Source organism: Malus sylvestris, chromosome 6 (genome assembly GCF_916048215.2).
Source record: "Malus sylvestris chromosome 6, drMalSylv7.2, whole genome shotgun sequence".
Lineage (NCBI taxonomy): Eukaryota > Viridiplantae > Streptophyta > Magnoliopsida > Rosales > Rosaceae > Malus > Malus sylvestris.
The window spans coordinates 15,861,554-15,885,790 of NC_062265.1; the positions used below are offsets into that span (position 1 = coordinate 15,861,554).

Here is a 24,237-nt window from a genome sequence, read left to right on the forward strand (position 1 = left end):
GAGAGTGATGCCTCAGAATTATATCATGTTGGCGTCATTGCACTTAGTTAAGTCATTCCCACCATGCCTAGTTCGTGTAGGGGTTCAAGCATAGCCTCAGAATTATATCATGTTGGCTAAACTCGTTGCCTACCTCACTTCATCATGTATGTATATAGAACTCCTCCTGAGTGTAAGCACGCACTTTGTACTCCCCCATTATAGGGTGAAGCCGGTGTACGAGTCACAAACGATCGGAGCCTACCACGGTGGAAGGCCACGAAAGAGTGTTCAAAGCACTCTCCGCTTATCAACTTAATATTGGTTTGGTTGAGGGTTTTGTGTCTCATCACATATAAACATACACTTTAATCTCTATTAAAACTATTTTGGTCCTATTACAACTATTGGTCCATCCCTTTGTTTTAGTTGTACATAATACTCCCACTATGCTTTTAAAACGATTTTTAAAGCAAGAGTATATGATACTACTAACATAAACTTTGCATTCATTTGATGGACTACATAGTTGCCTTAGGGCCTAAGGATGATTATGAACCTTTGTTTAGATTCAACACGAGCCTTGTGTTGAATCTCGGTCTAGGAATGGTGATTGATTTTAGTTACGCGTTTAATCACATTAAGGCGTGTTGTCTTAGGGGCGTTGGACCCAACTACTTCATTTTCATGCATATCGTATAAAGCAAGAAAGAAGTACTTCAAAGTAAAGGTGAGCTTATGCTCATTACAACATTTGCATATAACAAATTACTTTAAAGTAAAGAAGAGCTTAAGCCCTTTTACAACATTTGATCAAATCAAATTACAACCAAAATCTAATCTACACATTCCCATGGTTCAAACAAATTTGAAACGCCTTTCACATAGCTCAATTATATTAGGCTTAGGTTCATAATCACCCTTTAATTAATTAACACTTTAACTAATTAATTGAATGCAACATTTTCATTTGGTTTTTGTATCCATAAGATTGATTTAAATGGAGCTAAACAAAATGAAAATCCAATTCTCATTTAAAGAGACAAAACAATTTTGTTCTCATCCTATTTGGGCCATCATGCAATTAACCTCAACTTTTGGGCCATATTGCAATAACAAAAACTTTTGGGGTCACTTTGTATAATACACAAAAGTCACAACTTCATGTAAATACAACTAGAACCCAAACTTTTAATAATGCAAAAACATCATTAAAGGATCAAAACAATTTGTCCTTTAGCGTTTTGGACCTTAACGTAAAAACGTAAACTTTTGGGCCAAAGTGCAAATACACAAAAGTATCAAAACTTTATGTAATTGCATAAAAGCCCCAAAAGTACTCCCTTTGAGGGAGTGGCTGGTTTTGGGGAGGGATAAGGTTGGTGTGTGTGTTGATTAGTGAGTTTTGTCAAAAACATGCAAGTGTATGTAAGATAAGTTTATGAAATAATTCAATCACAATTATTTCAATCATCATTTATACAAATATCTAACACTTTAAATACATAATAAATCATTTAAAAACATATCACATATACTTTATGAAATAATTCAAAACTTTGAATCAAAACACCAAACCTTTTTGTTCTTGGCAAGAACATCAAGAACAATGAAGAACATCCATGAAAAACCCAAATTTTTCCATGAACTTTTTCCACCCAAAAACATTCCAAAACCATTCTTACTTAAGGGAAATAACATCTAACCAAACTAGGGTACTTAGGGGTTCCAAAGAACACATTAAAACACTTTTAACAAGTCAAACAAGAACCCAAAAAATCACCCTTTGATTTTGGCCGAATTTTCCCAAAAGCATGGCACCAAATTTTAGCTCCAATATTCATGCTCATATGAACAACATCTACAACATTTGAGATAGCAAATTTTCCAACAAAATTTACTTTCAAAGAAGCAAGAATAAAGCTTGTAACAATTACAACTTTTAGATCACAAACTTATGAACTACAAAACACAAAAGGATTCACCAACTACTAGACCTAGGCTCTGATACCACTTGAAGGATTTATTTTGTAAAACATGTTCATTTGAGCAACATCATATAGCATGCAATTAACAATTAAAGGCGGAATCATGCTTACATGCACTCAAAAACAAAACATTTACCCATGAAATTCAAAGCCTAGTAGATTGGTGAACCAATAATCAACTCAAAACATAAGTGAGTTGAAATTAATACCTTTGTAGATTCCTCTTTGCATAAGCAAAGGCTAATCACCCAAAGAGATAAGGGCCTTCATTCCTTGCTTCTTAGATCCATGGATTTGGATGGAAGAATAGGTTCTCCAAGTTCCCAAAATTGAGAACCTCTAATTCTCGACACCAAGGTTCGATTGTAGAAGAAATGAGTGACCTTGGAGTAGTAGGATTGCTAGATGTACCCTCCAAGGTGTTGGCCTCTTTAGAGAGAAAATGGAGAGACAATTCTCACCTATTTTCCCCAAAAATAAACCCATTTTTCACTTATTTTCCTTAATGAATTTTTAGTTATAAAGTCATTTATATAGTCACTTCTTTAAGTGACCTAAACAACCAAAACCCTAATTCATTTCATCATGGCTGGCCATTTAGGGGATTTTTGGGCTTTTGGGCTTTAATGAATCTTTATTCATTAAATTGTCATACAACTTAAGTTAATGGGCTTGACGTTCGAAGCCCATTGGGCCTTAAGGTCCAAAATTATCCCGAAGTCTTTAACGAACTTATTCGTTTGATTAATTAACATATTAATTAATCCTTGCCATAAATAAATGATTAAACCATTTAATCATTCTTACTCATTTCCGTTTAATCTCCAATCTCCACCTTTCACGGTGTGCGATCCATTAGGTTCCTTTTAGTGAGGTAGTGGGCGATTAAAACCATTTTACATCGATTGTGAATTGAAACTATTTTCAATTCTCCCTTTAGTGATTATACACGTTTAGGGCTTCCACAAACCATGAGTGACACCTAGCAGCATATCATGGTTACCCAAGCTAATCAGAAGAGGTTAGAGAACCTATTCAGTTCGAGATTACAAATGCAATACGGTCCTTCTCTAATCTAATACTCTTGACCACATTGTTTGGTTTGATAGTTTATTTTCTCATGTCTACTATCCAATGTGTGTCTTGTGCTTATATGATTACTTTGAATGTGATTCGGAACGCATTCCCTAATCTCATTCATACTTTGGCCAAAGATTCAAATCATATCATAGAGTATTCTCCCTCAAACGGTTTGAAGGTTAGAGATCCCTTGTTGCGCATTCACTTGTCTCCATAGCTAAGCGGCTTGACCCCAACGATGCCGTGGACACCCTCCTGGTGGGATGACTTTGACATAATCAAAGATCAAGGTCTTAACCACAAGACAACTATGATGCCTCAGGTCAAAGGACTACTTTGCATTATCCCAACCATGAGTTCTTATGTGACATGGAATATGAGAACTCTTCGTTGATCGCGTTCAGTGAACTCATTCTCTATTGAGCACCTACCGTACTTGTCTTGATGTCACACACACCAATGATTCGAGACTTATCACTCTCCCTGAGAGAAGACATAGTACGTACCGATCTTGACGGACTGTCAATGCCCAATTGGCAATCCTATGATCAGGAACGTTTAGGATGTGTCTACGAAAGAATGGTCTCAAGAATCTAACTTCATTAGATTACATTCTCTCAATCACAAATTCCTTGGACTTTATCGTTTAAGCATATAACATTTATATGAGACGGCTCAAACAATAATCTATGCCCTTTATATGTTAAACTAGATTAGTTTAACATGTGAAATGTCCATAAAGTATCATCACATGATTGGCTTTAGGGCACATTTCCAACATAATCTCAACTGAGTTGTGATACCTCTAAAACATAAATTACGAGTTGGTCATAGATGGATGCTTTGGATCGTTAGATCCGGATCCAATACCTTCTTATTAAAATTGTATAGAGGCGAAATGTTCAAATCTTTATTCTTTTGGAAAGGAAGAAAGAATCACAAAGTTGTTGAGGTTAATTCACTTAGATGTTAGTGGCACTTGTCTACAACATAAAATTACTCATGTTGTATGACATTCACCGAAGATCACTCTCGGTTGGACTATAGTTTATTTTAAATAAACACAAGTCCGAATAATTTGCAAAAGGTTTCAAAGAATTCAATAAATGTAAGTTGATGAGTAAGATGTCTAAAGTATTTACCTCCTTAGATTTGATCCAAGGAAAGGTAACACTTTAGAACAGTTTTCTTGAAAGATATCAAGGAAAGAAGCATCATAAGATAATGGATTTCTCCATTAAGAGAAGAACGAACTTGAATAAGATTTAGTTCGTTGGATATTATCAATTACCCATATATAGGATATATACTTCTAAGACAATATAATTGTCAATTAGAAGATCTTCCAAAATTTTCATGACTCCATAGGATGTAGTTGGAAAGAAAGACAAGTCTTAATTGTATTAAGATTTGGGGTTGGGTGCTACTAAGCAATATTTGTTTGAAAATTATCTTGTGGGTATCCTTAAATTAACATTTGGATATCACTTCTATAAACCAACTAACAAATGTTGTTTGTTGGATAGTTCAATATAATCCTACCATAGGATTTGCCTCAGATAGAGCAAAATGAACGAGGGATAGAACTCAAAGAATGGGTTCCTTGAGAGACAAGATGATAACCAACAAATATAACAACCTAGTTCCTATACCACAAGCTCGAAGGTAGTCGAGAAGGATTTATAAACTGTCTCAGTTGAATGGTTTGAACTTTATGACTATGTCATAGAGTTACACCTCTTAATTCGAAAGAAATAAGAATGAAAATCCTTATGACTACATTGAGTGTATATGCGACATATACTCAAGGAAATGGTAAAGTACCATTTGACCCGAAATAATGAAACCTTTATAGCTAATTGGTAGCTTAAGGTGACTACAATCAAAGAGATTGGTTGACTTTGAAGAAACCATCTTTGACGTAGTCTTGGTGTCAATTAATTCGAAGATTGCTAGCTACAACTAAATGGTGATTCAATGTTTGGACATAATATGGGTTTCCGAAACCATTATTAAGATAGTCTTGATAATATATATCTAAAACTATGAATCACAAGACATGTAAGTTGTAGAGATCCATCCATCATGGATCTTAGCAAGCTAGTGGGAGCAATAAGCGTCTTATGAGAGAAAGATCAAATCGTTTGATTTCTCATAAAGATGTAAATGAATCTTTTGTTTACTAGGTTTACAAAAGATTAGTGGGAGTTAATCATGTTCCTAAATTTGAATATATGTATATACACATATATGATATATTAATTTTGGAAATGAAAAGAATACTTCTTCGTTAAAGTTATGACTTTAAACATTCTATAATGATAGAATGTATATGGGAGATATAGTCTATATACATGGGATGGAAATCTATAATGATATATTTCAAGATATAATTGGATTATATCAATCCCTAATAATAGACAATAGATGCTAGGAAGTTTCTCATATGATGATAAACTTCAATTAGAAGGACGACTCTAGTGAGACTAGCAAGTTGCCCTTCTCAAAGGGAACGTGCCCTTTGACTCCCAAAGAAATAATGCGTAAATAGAATCCTTTATGCATACGCAGAAAGGTGATTTATGAATTTCATATTGTATGAAAACATTGATATGAGTTGTACCTAGATAGGCACAAGACGATATCAGTGCAAGCCCAGGATCAGAACCACGGCAACTGTCAAGTGAATCCTTAAGTATTTAAGAAATACTAAAGGATAAATTCTTCAAAGAATGAGGAAGAATTAGAGTAACGTAATGGAAGCGTAAATGTATTAGATTATGAATCTAATCCATCATTGGATGTTTCTTCATTATGAATGAAGAGATAATCAGATATCTCTTTATTATGACTAATAAGATATTTGGATGGAAACATTAAAAGTAATGACTTTAGTGTGTTCCATTATGAATGCAAATATATTGCCATATAGAAGCTTACAAACAATGTTGTTTGGATGGGAAAGTTCATTCATGAACTCTCTATTCGGTTCCAACCAGAAAGTGTCTCTAGTGTACTGACACTACGACACTAATGGGGCGATAGCTCAAGCCAGGGAATCAAGGTCTCATCAAGATCCGAACTCAAATGAGTGACTGAACCACATGATTGAGAATCATGTATAATGGTGACGTCGTTATTCTCAAGGTTGCTTCTATGGATAACATATAGATATCCATTGTCTAGGCCCACTACTCAGCCATTTTTGAAATGACAACAGAAGAGGTATCATCACTGATGACCAAGCTAATTGGCTCTAGTGCAAGTGGGAGATTGTTGGAAATGTGCCCTAAAACCAATCATATGATGATACTTTACGGACATTTCACATGTTAAACTAATCTAGTTTAATGTCAAGGGCAAAGATTATTGTTTTAAGTCGTCTCATATAAATGTTATATGCTTAAACGATAAGTCCAAGGAATATGTAATTGGGAGAATGCAATTTAAACAAGTTAGATTAATGAGACCATTCTCTTTCGTATACATATCCTAAACGTTGCTGATCATAGGATTGCCAATTGGGCATTGACAGTCCGTTAAGATCAGTACATGCTATATCCTCTCCTAGGGAAAGTGACTAGTCTCGAGTCATTGGTGTGATTGACACCAAGACAAGCATGTAGGTGCTCAATAACGAATGAGTCCACTGAACACGATCAACGAGGAGTTCTCATACTCATGTCACATGAGAACTCATGGTTGGGATAATGCAAAGTAGTCCTTTGACCTGAGGCATCATAGTTGTCTTGTGGTTAGGTCCTTGATCTTTGACTATGTCAAAGTCACCCCGTCAGAGGGTGTCCACGGCATAGTTGGGGTTAAGCCACTTAGCCATGGAGGCAAATGAATGCGCAACAAGGGATCTCTAACCTTCAAACCGTTTGAGGGAGAATACTCTATGATATGATTAAGAATCTCTGGCCAGAGTATGAATGAGATTTAGGAAGTCGTTCCAAATCACATTCAAGGTAATCATATAAGTAAATAAATCACATTGGATAGTAGACATGAATAAACTATCAAACCAAACAATGTGATCAAGAGTATTGAATTAGAGAAAGACCGTATTGCATTGTAATCCTAAACTGAATAGGTTCTCCACCTCTTCTGATTAGCTTGGGTAACCATGACATACTGCTAGGTGTCACTCATGGTTTGTGGAAGCCCTAAACGTGTATAATCACTAAAGGGAGAATTGAAAGTAAGTTTCAATTCACAATCGATTTGAAAGAGTTCTAATCCCCCACTACCTCGCTAAAAGGAACCTAATAGATCGTACACCGTGTAAGGTAGAGATTGAAGAAATAAAGGAGATGAGTAAGAATAATTAAATGGTTTGATTATTTATTTATGGCAAGGATTAATTAATATGTTAATTAATCAAACGAATAAAGTTCGTTAAAAGACCACGGGTTAGTTTTGGGCCTCAAGGCCCAATGGGCTTCGAACGTCAAGCCCATTAACTTAAGTTGTATGACAACTTAATTCACAAAGGCCCAAAAAGCCCAATAGAACCCTATGGCTGGCCATTTAGAGGAAGGGTAGTGAACTTGCTTTAATTACAATTTTGCCACTCCAATGAATAAAGGTATAAATATGACTTTATAGCCAAAATTCATTTAGGGTTTTTCTTTTGGGGAAAGGATGAGAACATAAGCTCTCTTTTCTCTCTAAAGAGGCCGGCCAACCTTGGACGGATTAGCTAGCAATCTTTCTCCTCCAAGGTCACTCATCTCTTCTTCACATCTCACCTTGGTGTGGAGACTTAGAGGTTCTCAATCCATGGAGAAACCTATTCTTCCATCCAAATCCATGGATCTAAGAAGCAAGGAATGAAGGCCCTCTCCTTGGGTGATTAGCCTTTGCTTATGCAAAGAGGAATCTACAAAGGTATAAATTTCTCAACTCACTTTGATTTGAGTTGAGTCTTGGTTCACCTAACTACTAGGATTTGATTTGATTAGCCTTTGCTTGTACGTTTTGGATAGCTTTTCAGGAAGCTCTTGGTACAAAACTGCTTTACAGCACTACTTATCATCTTTAGACCGATGGGCAATCAGAGAGGACTATTCAGACGTTAGAGGATATGCTGAGATCTTCAGTGTTACAGTTTGGTGATTCTTGGCATGATCACCTAGACTTGATGGAATTTGCCTACAATAATAGTTTTCATTCGAGCATTGGTATGTCACCATTTGAGGCACTTTATGGTAGAGCTTGTCGTACGCCATTGTGTTGGTCAGAGGTTGGCGAAAGAGTGTTAGAAGGCCCAGAGATTGTGGATGAGACTACTCAAAATGTTCAGGTGATTAAGTCTAACCTGAAAGCAACCCAGGATCGACAAAAGAGTTTAGCAGATAGACATGCTACTGATCGAGTATATATGATGTGGGTAATTTGGTATTCTTGAAATTGTCACCTTGGAGAGGTGTAGTGCAATTTGGAAAGAAAGGCAAGCTAAGTCCTAGGTACAAAGGACCTTATGAGATCACTAAGAGGATTGGTGAAGTCGCTTACAGATTGGAGTTGCCTCCGAAGTTATCTAAATTACATAATGTGTTTCATGTTTTGATGCTTCGACATTATGTTTTAGACCCTTCACATGTGATTCCTCCTCAACCTTTGGAGATTAATCCGGATTTGACGTATGATGAAGAACCAGTGACTATCTTGGATTGGAAAGACAAAGTTCTAAGGAATAAGACAATGAGCTTGGTAAAAGTATTATCGAGGAACCACTCAGTAGAAGAAGCTACTTGGGAGACAAAATATTAAATGAGAGAAATATATCCGAGGTTGTTTTATGAGTATTAATGTGGTGACTGATTGTATGAATTTCGAGGATGAAATTCTATAAGAAGGGTAGATTGTCACAGCCCGTCTCGAGATTCTATTTATCGAGGTTGTGAAATGACGAAATTGTCCTTGACGGATGCTAAGGTGTGTGTGTGACATATTATTGAATAATGCATATTTTCCTAAGTTTGGAAAATTTGAAATGGATTAAAAAGTATTTGCAATTTGTGTGGTTAGGGAAAGAAGTTGGACTTGTTTTGGGATGGACCACACACACACACGGGATACCCTCACCCCGTGCCCTCTCTCTCTCTCCTCTTCTCGATTCACTCTCACTCTCTCCCTCTCGAAACTGTACGAACCAACACCAAAAACCCTTGAAACTTCATGGATCGAAGTGGAGATTAGCACCATCGCGTTCGTGAGTGCCCTATGAACTCAAAGGTGCCATTTTCAGGTAAGGTTTTCCTCATTTTCACATCGAAATCACAAGCACCGAGTTTGGCACTATTCATGAACTTTGTATTGGTTCGTTTTTAGGACAATCCAAGCTCATAGTGAGCTCTAGGAAGTTCCCACGAAGCTCAGGGACGTTCGTTTGGAAGTTTTGGACGTCGGGAAACCCTAGTTCGAAGGTGACCGGTTTTGGTGAAATCTCCCGACGTGATTTCGAAGGATTGGGAGGTTTTTAAAGGTATATCCTTCTTCCTCTTGTAATTTGTGAAGTTTTGGTGAAAATTTCATGGAAAATGGTTGAGAATTGAGCGAGAAAAGACCGATTACAGGTCTGCCCAATTTCCAGCGCCAACGAGTTTTCCCGACGACTGAAGGTAGGGGATGATACACATGGGGGGCGCGTGGACCCGTGCCTATTCTAGCACGTGGGGGCGCGTGCAGCCTCAGATTTTTTTTCTAAAAGTATGTTGACGTCCGTGACATCGAGTAGGTCATTGTGGTATATTCATATACCCAAATTGAGCACCGTATGAGAAGTTATTACGAATTGTCGGTTATGTGCTTTAATTAACGTTTTTATAGTTGTTTCGCATATAGGTGATACCTATCCCGAGGACGAGTGCATCCAGTGTCGTCACGAGGGTTACAACCCTTCGACTTATCAGTGAATGGGCAGTATTTTCTGTATTTACCTATATATTATTGATTTTTCCCAGAAATTGAATTTAAAAGAAAGTATGTTTTTAAAATGCCATGCATGCATATTTTGAATTATATGAATTAGCAATTGATGCATATATATATGAAATGGTGTTGTGGATGCACAGGTGAGTATCAGGTGAGTTTTATGTTATTCATATGATTTATTGTTGATGTGAATCGTGTTGAGAGCTCATAACCTGCACCCCTGGTGTTAGTGCTTATAATATTCACCCGCACCGCACGCTCACCTTGGATCCAAGTAGATGCATGTCGTACAGACCATGAGAGGGTTCCGACATGCTAGTCGTACAGATCACTAGAGGTGGTTCTGACTAGTAGGTGACCTTAGATTATGTGCACAAATGATTGATGAGAGAATCACTAGAGCGTATTATTACACCATTCTTGTCGTACAGACTACTTCAGGTAGTTCCGACTTATGTGCAAGTAGTGCCGTACAGGTCACCGTGGTGACTCCGATTGGTTTGGATATTGAGCTATGGAATTAACCGTACAGGACCAACTGCAGGGTCTCCGGTTGATTCATTATGTCACCTGTTATATTGATGCATTCTTAATCTGTTATTGACATTTATGGCATAGCATATTTTCTGGGTTTTGATAAAGAATTGTGATTTGAGATATATGAAGATTATATGCATATTATGTTATTTTCTGGGAAAGTATACAGGTTTTACAGCGAGGGGTTAGAAATATTTTAAATGAAATGTTTTTTGAAAAACTTTGGTTTTACTGACCCACTCAATTTTGTTTTGCGCCTCTCCAAGTTCTAGTTAGCAGCGTTGGTGGCCCACGAGGATTCCCACGGCGTACTGACAGACTAAATAAATGTAGGACTCACCTATGGGTGTTGTAATTTAGTTGTGGTCCTACTTGACTGCACCTAGTACTTATGCTCTGAATTTGTGTGTTTCACACTTAAACTTACTCTAGCATGTTACTAGGTTATTATTGCTAGTATTTGGTTTTTGTTTGTTCGTATTTCTCTTATCTATTGCTTCTGCGTCGCACTTTTGGTTACGTCACGCCCACGTGACGGCCAGCACACCTTGATTCTAGGATCGGGGTGTGTCACGTCTGGTTCGCCAAATTCTTGAAAAAGTTACCGGTTTCTTTCAAAAGTCCAAAAAGTAGACGGAAATGGACTAAAATTAGCTCGATAGTCTCGGAGCTAAACTCGACTTCTCAAACATGTGGGTTCCCTTGTCAGCTCCATTTCAAAACTAGGCTGGTGGCCTCAGGGAGTTGCCTTGATGCTTCCAAAACTCCCAAAATCTTGTAACTCGAACAGAAAAAAAAACTCCACCCGAGTCGAAGCTCTGAGTTGCTCCGGGTTGGATACTCAAAACTTGTCCATTTTGTGATCAGTTGGTATGAATAGCTTCGTGAGAATGAGATAAGCACGATGGTGGTGGTTTGAGTCTCGATTTGTGAAGTTTTAAAGGTGATCCTTGTTGTTGTAGAGAAGAGAAAGTTACGGGTGAGGAGAGAAGAAGAAGAAGAAAAAGATGAGAGAGAGAGAGAGAGAAAGAGAAAACTTTCTAATTGGCTAGGAAGAAGAGAGAGATAGTGATGTCTGATTGGGTGAGAAGAAATGGGAAAGTGATTGATTGGTTGGTAAGGGTGAATAAGGCACGGGACATATTTTAAAGAGAAAAAAGATAGGATTTGTACAATTTAGATTACACAAAATATGTCCCCTTATAAAAAATAGTAGCTTCCTACACTGAAAAATTAACACACACGAGTACAAATTTACCCGTTGTTAATGCACTTTAACTAAATGTAACTTTTTCATTACAACTCCGATTCAGGTCTAACTTGCGCTCACTCGACCGTAACAACGATGATGTGAAATATTCTAACACTCAAATTAAAACCCTATGATTGTAGTATATGTAAGCAGGGATCGTTTTAGGCCAGGGATTAGAAGGGAAGCTAATCAACATAAATACGACTCAAAAACACTAAACTAGACTCTATAGACTCAAAACTGACTCAAAACACTCAAAATAGCAACAAACAATCAAAAAGACTCAAAACAGACTCTAGGGAGTTATTTGGACGAATTTAAGACTAGTAAGACTCAAAACACTAAATTGGAGAGATTTAAACAGTTTTCTAACTAATCTAAGACACTTAATTAAAATGGGGATTGATTTGGACGAAATTTAACTAAACTAAACAGATTGCAAAACAAAGTAAATTAGGTGATTTGAATGGTGAAAACTTAACCAGAGGATCATTCTCCACACATGACATATGCATATAAAACAATTTCCAACATTGTTCCCTTAGACCATGAATGACAACACCCCAAGTTAACAGTGACAGCACAAATTAACCATCAGATTTTCCTTAACTCATTAAATTAGATGGGATACGCATCACAACCAAATTATCCTTATCAAGTTCCCTAACTATGAAAAGCATGATAGAGAGACATATCAAAGGTCGTAACTATGAAAAGCATGATACTCCTGCCAAGGATTCACTTAACACAATTATGACTAGTGACTTTCACTACTTGTGAATATAAGTTCATAACGATTAGGTGAAACTCTCTTATACTCTTGCATCAAGTTCATGCATGCAAACTAAGTATGCATCCTCAATCAACATACATAAACAAGTTTTAATAACTCAGATAAGCAAATCACATTCAAGACTCAAGAAACAATAACTGGATGCAATCAATTCATATAAAGCATATAATCATGGCTTTGAATTCACCTCCAACTATAAAGAAATTAATTCCTCATGTCTTTGAAAACATAAAACCAAATTAAAACAAATATTAAACTAAAACTAAGGATAGAAAGAACCAGGAACGACCCAGCAACTCCAATGGCAGATTTAGAACCCTTCTTGGATTCCAAGCCACGATACAAAGCTCCTTCCTTCCTTCCTTGCAAGCACACCTTCGAAACTCTCTCAATTGTATCTGAATAAATGGGTGCGTGGTGTAGAAATATATGGTAGAGGGTGGTGTTTTGAATTATTGTAAGAAAATATGTATTTATAGGCTAGGGTTTGGGCATAAAGTAGTGGAGAAGAAGGATTACACAATCCTAGAGGAATAGGACTAGGAAATTCAGCACAAAGCTTCTAGAACTTCAAATTCGTCCATTCCTTGTGCTTCATATGTAAGTTATCCATACCAGCCCAAAACTGCTCCAAAATGCACTTTCTTGCCAACTTTGTCATTTGGACCTACAGACACACGAAAATAGCTTAAATCACTATAATAAACAGAAACTAACTATGAAAATGCAAGAAAACAAGCTAACTAAATCGCATAAATATGCTCCTATCAAACGAGTACTAATGAATTACGATAATGAGATAAATAAATTAAAAGCCGAATAACTAAGTCCACGTCAGGTTCCACTTTTGCCAAAAAAGGCATAAACATCAATTTACACACTTAGGGAGAAAATTACATAGCAAATTTAGGGACGGGTCATCACAATCTACCCCCCCTTAAGAAAATTTTGTCCTTGAAATTTCAACACTACTAAAGATCAGTCAAAGACCAAATGTGGATAAAGATCTCACATACACTCCTCTGTCTCCTAAGTAGCTTCCTCAACATAGTGGTTTCTCCATAAGACCTTCACCATACGAACTATTTTGTTCCTAAGAACTTTGTCTTTCCAGTCAAGAATCGTCACTGGAACCTCATCATAAGTCAAATCTGGGTTAATCTCCAGCAGTTGAGGAGGAATCACATGTGATGGATCAGAGACGTATCTTAATAATCTGATATGGTCCGATGTAACGAGGACTTAGCTTTCCTTACTTCCCGAAACATACCATACCTGTCCATGGTGACAGCTTTAAGAATACCCAATCTCTAACCTTATATACTTTGTCGGTCAAATGTCTGTCTGCTATACTCTTTTGTCGTCTTATCCATTATTTCAGGTTAGCCTTTATCACTTGAATAGTTTGTGTCGTCTTATCCATTATTTCAGGGCTCATAAAACTCTTTCATCGACTTCGGACCAACACAACGGGGTATGACAAGGTTTCCCATAATGCGCCTCAAATGGTGACATACCAATGCTGGAGTGAAAGCTGTTGTTAGAGGCAAATTCTATCAAGGCTAAGCGTTTGTGCCATGCGTCTCCGAACTGTAGGACTAAAGATCTCAGCATGTCTTCCAGCATCTGAATAGTTCTTTTTGATTGCCCACCGGTCTTAGGATGATAAGCGGTGTTGTAAAGTAATTTTGAACCTAAAGCTTCTTGAAAAGCTACCCAGAATTTCAAAGTAAAATTTGGGGTCCCAATCATAAATAATACTAACTGGAACACCATGATACTTGACAATTTCATAGATGAAAAGTTTGGCCAACCAACTCAAAGGGTAGCTTTCACAAACAGGTAGGAAATGCACTGACTTGGTAAGTCGATCTACAATCACCCAGATGTTGGAAGTATGCCCACAAAGCCACTCATTTGATGTAATAGCTTTTGGAATACTTATTGTATTAAACTTTTATATGTTTAATGAAGGGCAAAGCTTATTGTTAATCACTATTTATTGTATCATGTGTTTAAGCAATAAGGGAATCCAAGGAATGTATTTGATCTAAGAGATAAGTGATTTAAGTAAGTTAGATTAACGAGACCTTTCTCTTATGTTCATTCCTAAAACGTTCCTAGCCATAGGATTGCCAATTGGGCATTGACAATCCGCTAAGGTTAGTATGTGTTATGTTTGAAGGATTTGTTTTGAAAAACATGTTCATTTGAGCAACATCATATAGCATGCAATTAACAATTAAAGGCGGAATCATGCTTGTATGCACTCAAAAACAAAACATTACCATGAAATTCAAAGCCTAGTAGATTGGTGAACCAATAATCAACTCAAAACAAAGTGAGTTGAAATTAATACCTTTGTAGATTCCTCTTTGCATAAGCAAAGGCTAATCACCCAAAGAGATAGGGCCTTCATTCCTTGCTTCTTAGATCCATGGATTTGGATGGAAGAATAGGTTCTCCAAGTTCCCAAAATAGGGAACCTCTAAGTCTCTTCACCAAGGTTTGATTGTAGAAGAAATGAGTGACCTTGGAGTAGTAGGATTGCTAGATGTACCCTCCAAGGTGTTGGCCTCTTTAGAGAGAAAATGGAGAGACAATTCTCACCAATTTTCCCCCAAAATAAACCCTTAATTTTTCCTTAATGAATTTTGCCTATAAAGTCATTTATATAGTCACTTCTTTAAGTAACCTAAACAACCAAAACCCTAATGCATCTAATATGGCCGGCCATTTAGGGATGTTTGGGCTTTTGGGCTTTAATGAATCTTTATTCATTAAATTGTCATACAATTTAAGTTAATGGGCTTGACGTTCGAAGCCCATTGGGCCTTAAGGTCCAAAACTATCCCGAAGTCTTTAACGAACTTATTCGTTTGATTAATTAACATATTAATTAATCCTTGCCATAAATAAATGATTAAACCATTTAATCATTCTTACTCATTTCCGTTTAATCTCCAATCTCTACCTTTTACGGTGTGCGATCCATTAGGTTCCTTTTAGCGAGGTAGTGGGCGATTAAAAACCATTTTACATCGATTGTGAATTGAAACTATTTTCAATTCTCCCTTTAGTGATTACACACGTTTAGGGCTTCCACAAACCATGAGTGACACCTAGCAGCATATCATGGTTACCCAAGCTAATCAGAAGAGGTTAGAGAACCTATTCAGTTCGGGATTACAAATGCAATACGGTCCTTCTCTAATCTAATACTCTTGACCACATTGTTTGGTATGATAGTTTATTTATTCATGTCTACTATCCAATGTGATTCGTGTGCTTATATGATTTCCTTGAATGTGATTTGGAACGCATTCCCTAATCTCATTCATACTCTGGCCAGAGATTCCAAATCATATCATAGAGTATTCTCCCTCAACTGTTTGAAGGTTAGAGATCCCTTGTTGCGCATTCACTTGTCTCCATAGCTAAGTGGCTTAACCCCAACGATGCCGTGGACACCCCGAGGGGGTGACTTTGACATAATCAAAGATCAAGGACTTAACCACAAGACAACTGTGATGCCTCAGGTCAAAGGACTACTTTGCATTATCCCAACCATGAGTTCTCATGTGACATGGAATATAAGAACTCTTCGTTGATCACGTTCAGTGAACTCATTCTCTATTGAGCACCTACGTACTTGTCTTGATGTCACACACACCAATGACTCGAGACTAATCACTCTCCCTGAGAGAAGACATAGTACGTACTGATCTTAACGGACTGTCAACGCCCAATTGGCAATCCGATGATCAGGAACGTTTAGGATGTGTCTACGAAAGAATGGTCTCATGAATCTAACTTCATTAGATTACATTCTCCCAATCACATATTCCTTGGACTTTATCGTTTAAGCATATAACATTTATATGAGACGGCTCAAACAATAATGTATGCCCTTTATATGTAAAACTAGATTAGTTTAACATGTGAAATGTCCGTAAAGTATCATCACATGATTGGCTTTAGGGCACATTTCCAACAATCTCCCACTTGCACTAGAGCCAATCAGCTTGGTCATCTTGATGATACCTCTTCTGTAGTCATTTCATAAATGGCTGAATAGTAGGCCTAGACAGTGGATATCTATATGTGTTATCCACAGAAGCAACCTTGAGAATAACGACGTCACCATTATACATGATTCTCAATCATGTGGTTCAGTCTCTCATTTGTGTTCGGATCTTGATGAGACCTTGATTCCCAGGCTTGAGCTATCGCCCCATTAGTGTCATACACTTTCTGGTTGGAATCGAATAGAGAGTTCATAAATGAACTTTCCCATCCAAACAACATTGTTGTAAACTTCTATATGGCAATATATCTTGCATTCATGATTAACTCCCACTAATCTTTTGTAAAACTCGTAAACAAAAGATTCATTTACATCTTGATGAGAAATCAAACGATTTGATCCTTTTTTCCTCATAAAATGCAAATAGCTCCCACTAACTTGCTAAGATCCATGATGGATGGATCTCTACAACTTACATGTCTTGTGATTTATAGTTTTGGACATATATTATCAAGACTATCTTAATAATGGTTTCGGAAACCCATATTATGTCAAAACATTGAATCACCATTTTAGTTGTAGCTAGCAATCTTCGAATTAATTGAAACCAAGCCTACCTCAAAGATGGTTTCTTCAAAGTCAACCATTCTCTTTGATTGTAGTTACCTTAAGCTACCAATTAGCTATGAAGGTTTCATTATTTCGAGTCAAATGGTACTTTACCATTTCCTTGAGTATATATCGTATATGCACTCAATGTAGTCATAAGGATTTTCATTCTTATCGACTACCTTGGAGCTTGTGGTATAGGAACTAGGTTGTTATATTTGTTGATTACTATCTTCTCTCTCAAAGAACCCATTCTTTGAGTTCTATCTCTCGTTCATTTGCTTTTAGGCAAATCACATTGTAGAATTACAATGAACTACCCAACAAAACAACATTTGTTAGTTGGTTTATAGAAGCGATTTCCAAAAGTTATTTTAAGGATATCCTACAAGATTATTATCAAACAAATATTGCTTGTTAGCACACAACCCCAAATCTTTAACATGCTTAAGATTTGTCTTTCTTTCCAACTACATCTTATGGAGTCATGAAAATATTGGAAGATCTTCTCATCGACAATCATATTGTTTTAGAAGTATATATCCTATATATGGGTAATAGATAACATTTAACGAACTAAATCTTATTCAAGTTCGTTCTTCTCCTAATGGAGAAATACATTATCTTATGATGCTATTTTCCTTGATATCTTTCAAGGAAACTCATCTAAAGTGTTACCTTTCCTTGGATCAAATCTAAGGAGGTAAATACTTTAGATATCTTACTCATCTATTTACATTTCTTGAATTCTTTGAAACCTTTTGCAAAGTATTCGGACTTGTGTTTATTCAAAATAAACTATAGTCCAACCGAGAGTGATCTTCGGTGAATGTCATATAACATGAGTAGTATTATGTTGTGGACAAGTGCCACTAACATCTAAGTGAATTAACCTCAACAACTTTGTGATTCTTTCTTCTTTCCAAAAGAATAAAGATTCGAACATTTCGCCTCTATACAATTTTAACAAGAAGGTATTGGATCCGGATCTATCGATCCAAAACATCCTTGTTTCACCAACTCGTAACTTATGTTTTAGAGGTATCACAATTTAGTTGGGATTAGTCACTACCTTGCAACCTTTTGGGTTTTAAGCATCATTATATTCTAAACAGTTAACACTACCATATCATCTCTACTATAGAGACAATCAATTAGATTACTATAATCCAATTTCTTTGGTAGTTCATATGAGGAAGTAAGTACTATCTGCTTTCGCAGAGATCTATATCTTATTCACGTTCCGTATGTGAAGCACCTTTTCTTCTCTCATATATCTTCTACTTCTTATTAGTCACACTTTTACAACCATTTGTAAAATATAGTTACTAATACGGAATCATACATTCAAGTAGAAGAACCAACTGTTTTGAACTTTTCAAGAACATTTTACAACACCTTCGAAAGGTGTGTTCTTGACACTTGCAAGACATTTCTTGCAAATACCCCTTCCAATGTCCATCCTTTCATAAAGAAAGTTTGTTCCCTTGGAGTTATTTATCTTCTTTATTTGAGTTTCACCTTTGACTACATTAGTCATGGTCCCTAAACTCCCACTATCTCTCTTGAAACCTTTTTCAATTGTGTTATACACATCAAACAATTTGGAGAGTATGTGGTTATTGTTCACTACATAGTTTACCATAAACTTAGTGAACCATTAGGATAGGGGAAACAAAGGTGAAGTCCTTGCCTAGTTTCCGTCTTGTTAAGTGGTTTAACACTTCAACACTCAATGATTCAAAATCATCATAAGTCCATGTTAATGGACTATTTTTGTCAACCAACCATTATGTTCTAAACATAATTACAAACTTTCAAGAGTTGTACAAGGCAACTCTCATTTCTTCATACAACAATTTGCAAGTGAAGAATCATGGCACATTAAGTGTCCATGCCTTTGTGCTTTCTTCTCAAGTTCTTTGTTCATTTAACAAAGAAACAAGCACTAAGTGTTTGCATTGACTAAGGGTTGTTCAAAGCAACTCCTATTTCTTCATACAACAATTTGTAATTGAAGAATTATGACATTAAAAGTGTTGTCCTCTCTATGATAGACCTTTTCTAACATATTCTTCTAATGATACATTATCAATAGGAAGATTGTGAGGATGAGATTACTTAGGTACATTTACAAGCCATTAAAGACAATCTATGGTTTTGTAGTACCAAGTCCGTAAACTAAACGTTCGGCTTTTATTTGTCAAGTGTTGGATAGCGTTTGCAAATATATTGGTAAACAAATACATAACGTATATAAATTGATTGATTTTAAGCCATTTGATTCGGGTCGTTAAATCAAATAGCATCACCCACTATTTTGGCAAATTCCATATCCCTCATTGGAATTCGAGAGTTTTGGATGAAACTCTTAGTAGGTTATGGGAGGCTCACTATTACCAAGCCCACCTCACGATGATACGATATATGGCTAGCAACAATAATAATGAGAGAGTACGCTTACTCATTTGCAACTAATGCAAGTACCCATCTTATTTGGCCTCTAGAGAATGTAACCTCACAATGATATGATATTGGTTCCATTGCACTTAGTTAAGTTCTTCCCACCATGCTTAGTGCGTGAAGGGGTTCAAGAATAGCCTCACGATGATACAATATATAGCTATCCTCGTTGCCTACACTCACCTCATCATATGTATATGGATTCCTCCTGAGTATAAGCATGCACTTTGTACTCCCCCATGATAGGGTGAAGCCGGTGTACAAGTCATAAACGATTGGATCCCACCACGGTGGAAGGCCACGAAGAGATATTCTAAACATCTCTCGCTTATCAACTTAATATTGGTTTGGTTGAGGGTTTTTAGGTCTCATCACATTTCAATATACATTTTAATCTCTATTAAAACAATTTTGGTCCTATTACAACTATTGGTCCATATGATTGTTTTAGTTGTACATAATACTCCCACTATACTTTTAAAACGGTTTTTAAAGCAAGAGTATATGTTACTACTAACATTAGGTTTGCATTCATTTGATGGACTATATAGTTGCCTTAGGGCCTTAGGATGACTATGAACCTTTGTTTAGATTCAACACGAGCCTTGTGTTGAATCTCGGTCTAGGGATGGAGATTGATTTTAGTTACGCGTTTAATCACATTAAGGCGTGTTGTCTTAGGGGTGTTGGACCCAATTACTTCATTTTCATGTATATCATATAAAGCAAGAAAGAAATACTTCAAAGTAAAGGATGAGCTTATGCTCATTACAACATTTGCATAAAACAAATTACCTTAAAGTAAAGAAGGACTTATGCCCTTTTACAACATTTGATCAAATCAAATTACAACCAAAATCTAATATACACATTCCCATGGTTCAAACAAATTTGAAACGCCTTTCACATAGCTCAATTATATTAGGCTTAGGTTCATAATCATCCTTTAATTAATTAACGCTTTAACTAATTAATTGAATGCAACATTTTCATTTGGTTTTTGTATCCATAAAATTGATTTAAGTGGAGCTAAACAAAATGAAAATCCAATTCTCATTTAAAAAGACAAAACAATTTTGTTCTCATCCTATTTGGGCCATCATGCAATAACCACAACTTTTTGGGCCATATTGCGAAAACATAAACTTTTGGGGTCACTTTGTAAAAACACAAAAGTCACTACTTCATGTAAATACAACTAGAACCCAAAATTTAAATAAATTCAAAAACTTCATTAAAGGAGCAAAACAATTTGTCCTTTAGCGTTTTTAGGCCTTAACGTCAAAACGTAAACTTTCGGGTCAAAGTACAAATACACAAAAGTATCAAAACTTTATGTAATTGCATAAAAGCCCCAAAAATACCCTATTTTATTAGGGTGGCCGGTTTTTAGGGATAAAAAGGAGTGGTGGGTGTTTTGATTTATTAGTTTTGTCAAAAACAATCAAGTAGTGCTTTCACCTTTCATAAAAATAATATATGTTTTGATGATTGATATTTCTTTCATCATTTATACAAATATTTAACACTTTAAATACTTTCATAAAAATAATATATGTTTTGATGATTGATGTTTCCATCATCATTTATACAAATATTTAACACTTTAAATACATGATAAATCATTTGAAAAACATATATCATAAACTTTATGAAATAAATCAAAACTTTGAATCAAAACACAAACCTTTGTGTTCTTGGCAAGAACATCAAGAACATATGAAGAACATCCATGAAAACCCATAAGAGCTCCATGAATGTTTTCATGCAATAAAACTCAAATTTTTATCATTCAAAATGAGTCTAACATCCTAGGGTACTTAGGGGTTCCAAAAGTCACCTTAAAAGATTTTTAACAAGACAAACATGAACCCAAAAAATCACCCTTTGGATTTGGCCGAAAATCCCCAAAAACATGGCACCAAATTTTAGCTCCAATATTCATCCTCATATGAACTACATCTACAACATTTGAGATGGCAAATTTTCAAACAAAATTTACATTCAAAGAAGCAAGAATAAAGCTTGTAACAATTACAACTTTTAAATCATAAACTTATGAACTACAAAACCCAAAAGGATTCACCAACTACTAGACCTAGGCTCTGATACCACTTGAAGGATTTGTTTTGAAAAACATGTTCATTTGAGCAACATCATATAGCATGCAATTAACAATTAAAGGCGGAATCATGCTTGTATGCACTCAAAAACAAAACATTACCATGAAATTCAAAGCCTAGTAGATTGGTGAACCAATAATCAACTCAAAACAAAGTGAGTTGAAATTAATACCTTTGTAGATTCCTCTTTGCATAAGCAAAGGCTAATCACCCAAAGAGATAGGGCCTTCATTCCTTGCTTCTTAGATCCATGGATTTGGATGGAAGAATAGGTTCTCCAAGTTCCCAAAATAGGGAACCTCTAAGTCTCTTCACCAAGGTTTGATTGTAGAAGAAATGAGTGACCTTGGAGTAGTAGGATTGCTAGATGTACCCTCCAAGGTGTTGGCCTCTTTAGAGAGAAAATGGAGAGACAATTCTCACCAATTTTCCCCCAAAATAAACCCTTAATTTTTCCTTAATGAATTTTGCCTATAAAGTCATTTATATAGTCACTTCTTTAAGTAACCTAAACAACCAAAACCCTAATTCATCTAATATGGCCGGCCATTTAGGGATGTTTGGGCTTTTGGGCTTTAATGAATCTTTATTCATTAAATTGTCATACAATTTAAGTTAATGGGCTTGACGTTCGAAGCCCATTGGGCCTTAAGGTCCAAAACTATCCCGAAGTCTTTAACGAACTTATTCGTTTGATTAATTAACATATTAATTAATCCTTGCCATAAATAAATGATTAAACCATTTAATCATTCTTACTCATTTCCGTTTAATCTCCAATCTCTACCTTTTACGGTGTGCGATCCATTAGGTTCCTTTTAGCGAGGTAGTGGGCGATTAAAAACCATTTTACATCGATTGTGAATTGAAACTATTTTCAATTCTCCCTTTAGTGATTACACACGTTTAGGGCTTCCACAAACCATGAGTGACACCTAGCAGCATATCATGGTTACCCAAGCTAATCAGAAGAGGTTAGAGAACCTATTCAGTTCGGGATTACAAATGCAATACGGTCCTTCTCTAATCTAATACTCTTGACCACATTGTTTGGTATGATAGTTTATTTATTCATGTCTACTATCCAATGTGATTCGTGTGCTTATATGATTTCCTTGAATGTGATTTGGAACGCATTCCCTAATCTCATTCATACTCTGGCCAGAGATTCCAAATCATATCATAGAGTATTCTCCCTCAACTGTTTGAAGGTTAGAGATCCCTTGTTGCGCATTCACTTGTCTCCATAGCTAAGTGGCTTAACCCCAACGATGCCGTGGACACCCCGAGGGGGTGACTTTGACATAATCAAAGATCAAGGACTTAACCACAAGACAACTGTGATGCCTCAGGTCAAAGGACTACTTTGCATTATCCCAACCATGAGTTCTCATGTGACATGGAATATAAGAACTCTTCGTTGATCACGTTCAGTGAACTCATTCTCTATTGAGCACCTACGTACTTGTCTTGATGTCACACACACCAATGACTCGAGACTAATCACTCTCCCTGAGAGAAGACATAGTACGTACTGATCTTAACGGACTGTCAACGCCCAATTGGCAATCCGATGATCAGGAACGTTTAGGATGTGTCTACGAAAGAATGGTCTCATGAATCTAACTTCATTAGATTACATTCTCCCAATCACATATTCCTTGGACTTTATCGTTTAAGCATATAACATTTATATGAGACGGCTCAAACAATAATGTATGCCCTTTATATGTAAAACTAGATTAGTTTAACATGTGAAATGTCCGTAAAGTATCATCACATGATTGGCTTTAGGGCACATTTCCAACAATGTTGACTCAAGCGTGAGTATGACAAGTCTCAAGTCATTTAGTGTTGGACACTAAGACAAACACATAGGTGCTCGAAAGAGTAATTGAGTACACTGAACAACGATCAAAAGAGAGTTCAAACATACATGTCATGTAAGAACTCGATAGTTGCAATATGCAAAGTAGTCCTTTGACCTGAGGCATCATAGATGTCTAATGGTTAGGTCCTTGATCTTTGATCATGTTAAATGGCATTCCATTGGAGTGTCCACGGCATTGTTAGGATCAAGCTATCTAGTCATGTAGGCATATGAATGCACAACAAGGGATCTTTAACCTTCTATGGTGGAAGGAGAATACTCTAAGATACGATTCGGGAGTCTTTGGGCAAAGCATATGAATATGACTTAGGAAATTTGTTCCAAATCATATTCAATCGAATCATATAAAGAAGTATCACATTGGATAGTAGACATGAAACAAACTATCACTCAAACAATGTGATTAAGAGTATTGTATTAGAGAAGGACCGTATTGCATTGTAGTTGTAACTGGATAGGTTCTCCAACCACTTCTACTTAGCTTGGGTAACCATGATATGCTGCTAGGTGTCACTCATAGTTTGTGGAAGCCTTGAAGATTAGCCAACACTAA

At 36.3% G+C, this 24,237-nt stretch overlaps 1 protein-coding gene across 1 annotated transcript in view; it reads right to left on the reverse strand.

Moving 5' to 3' along the window:
* The window catches only part of LOC126625466 (uncharacterized), a 90,754-nt gene extending 68,548 nt beyond the window's left edge, over positions 1 to 22,206 (reverse strand). The window contains exon 1 of the mRNA XM_050294557.1: positions 21,786 to 22,206. Coding sequence (XP_050150514.1) covers positions 21,786 to 21,864 — 79 coding nt within the window. The 5' untranslated portion in view covers positions 21,865 to 22,206. The remainder of the gene's footprint in view (positions 1 to 21,785) is intronic.
* Positions 22,207 to 24,237: the final 2,031 nt, after the last annotated feature.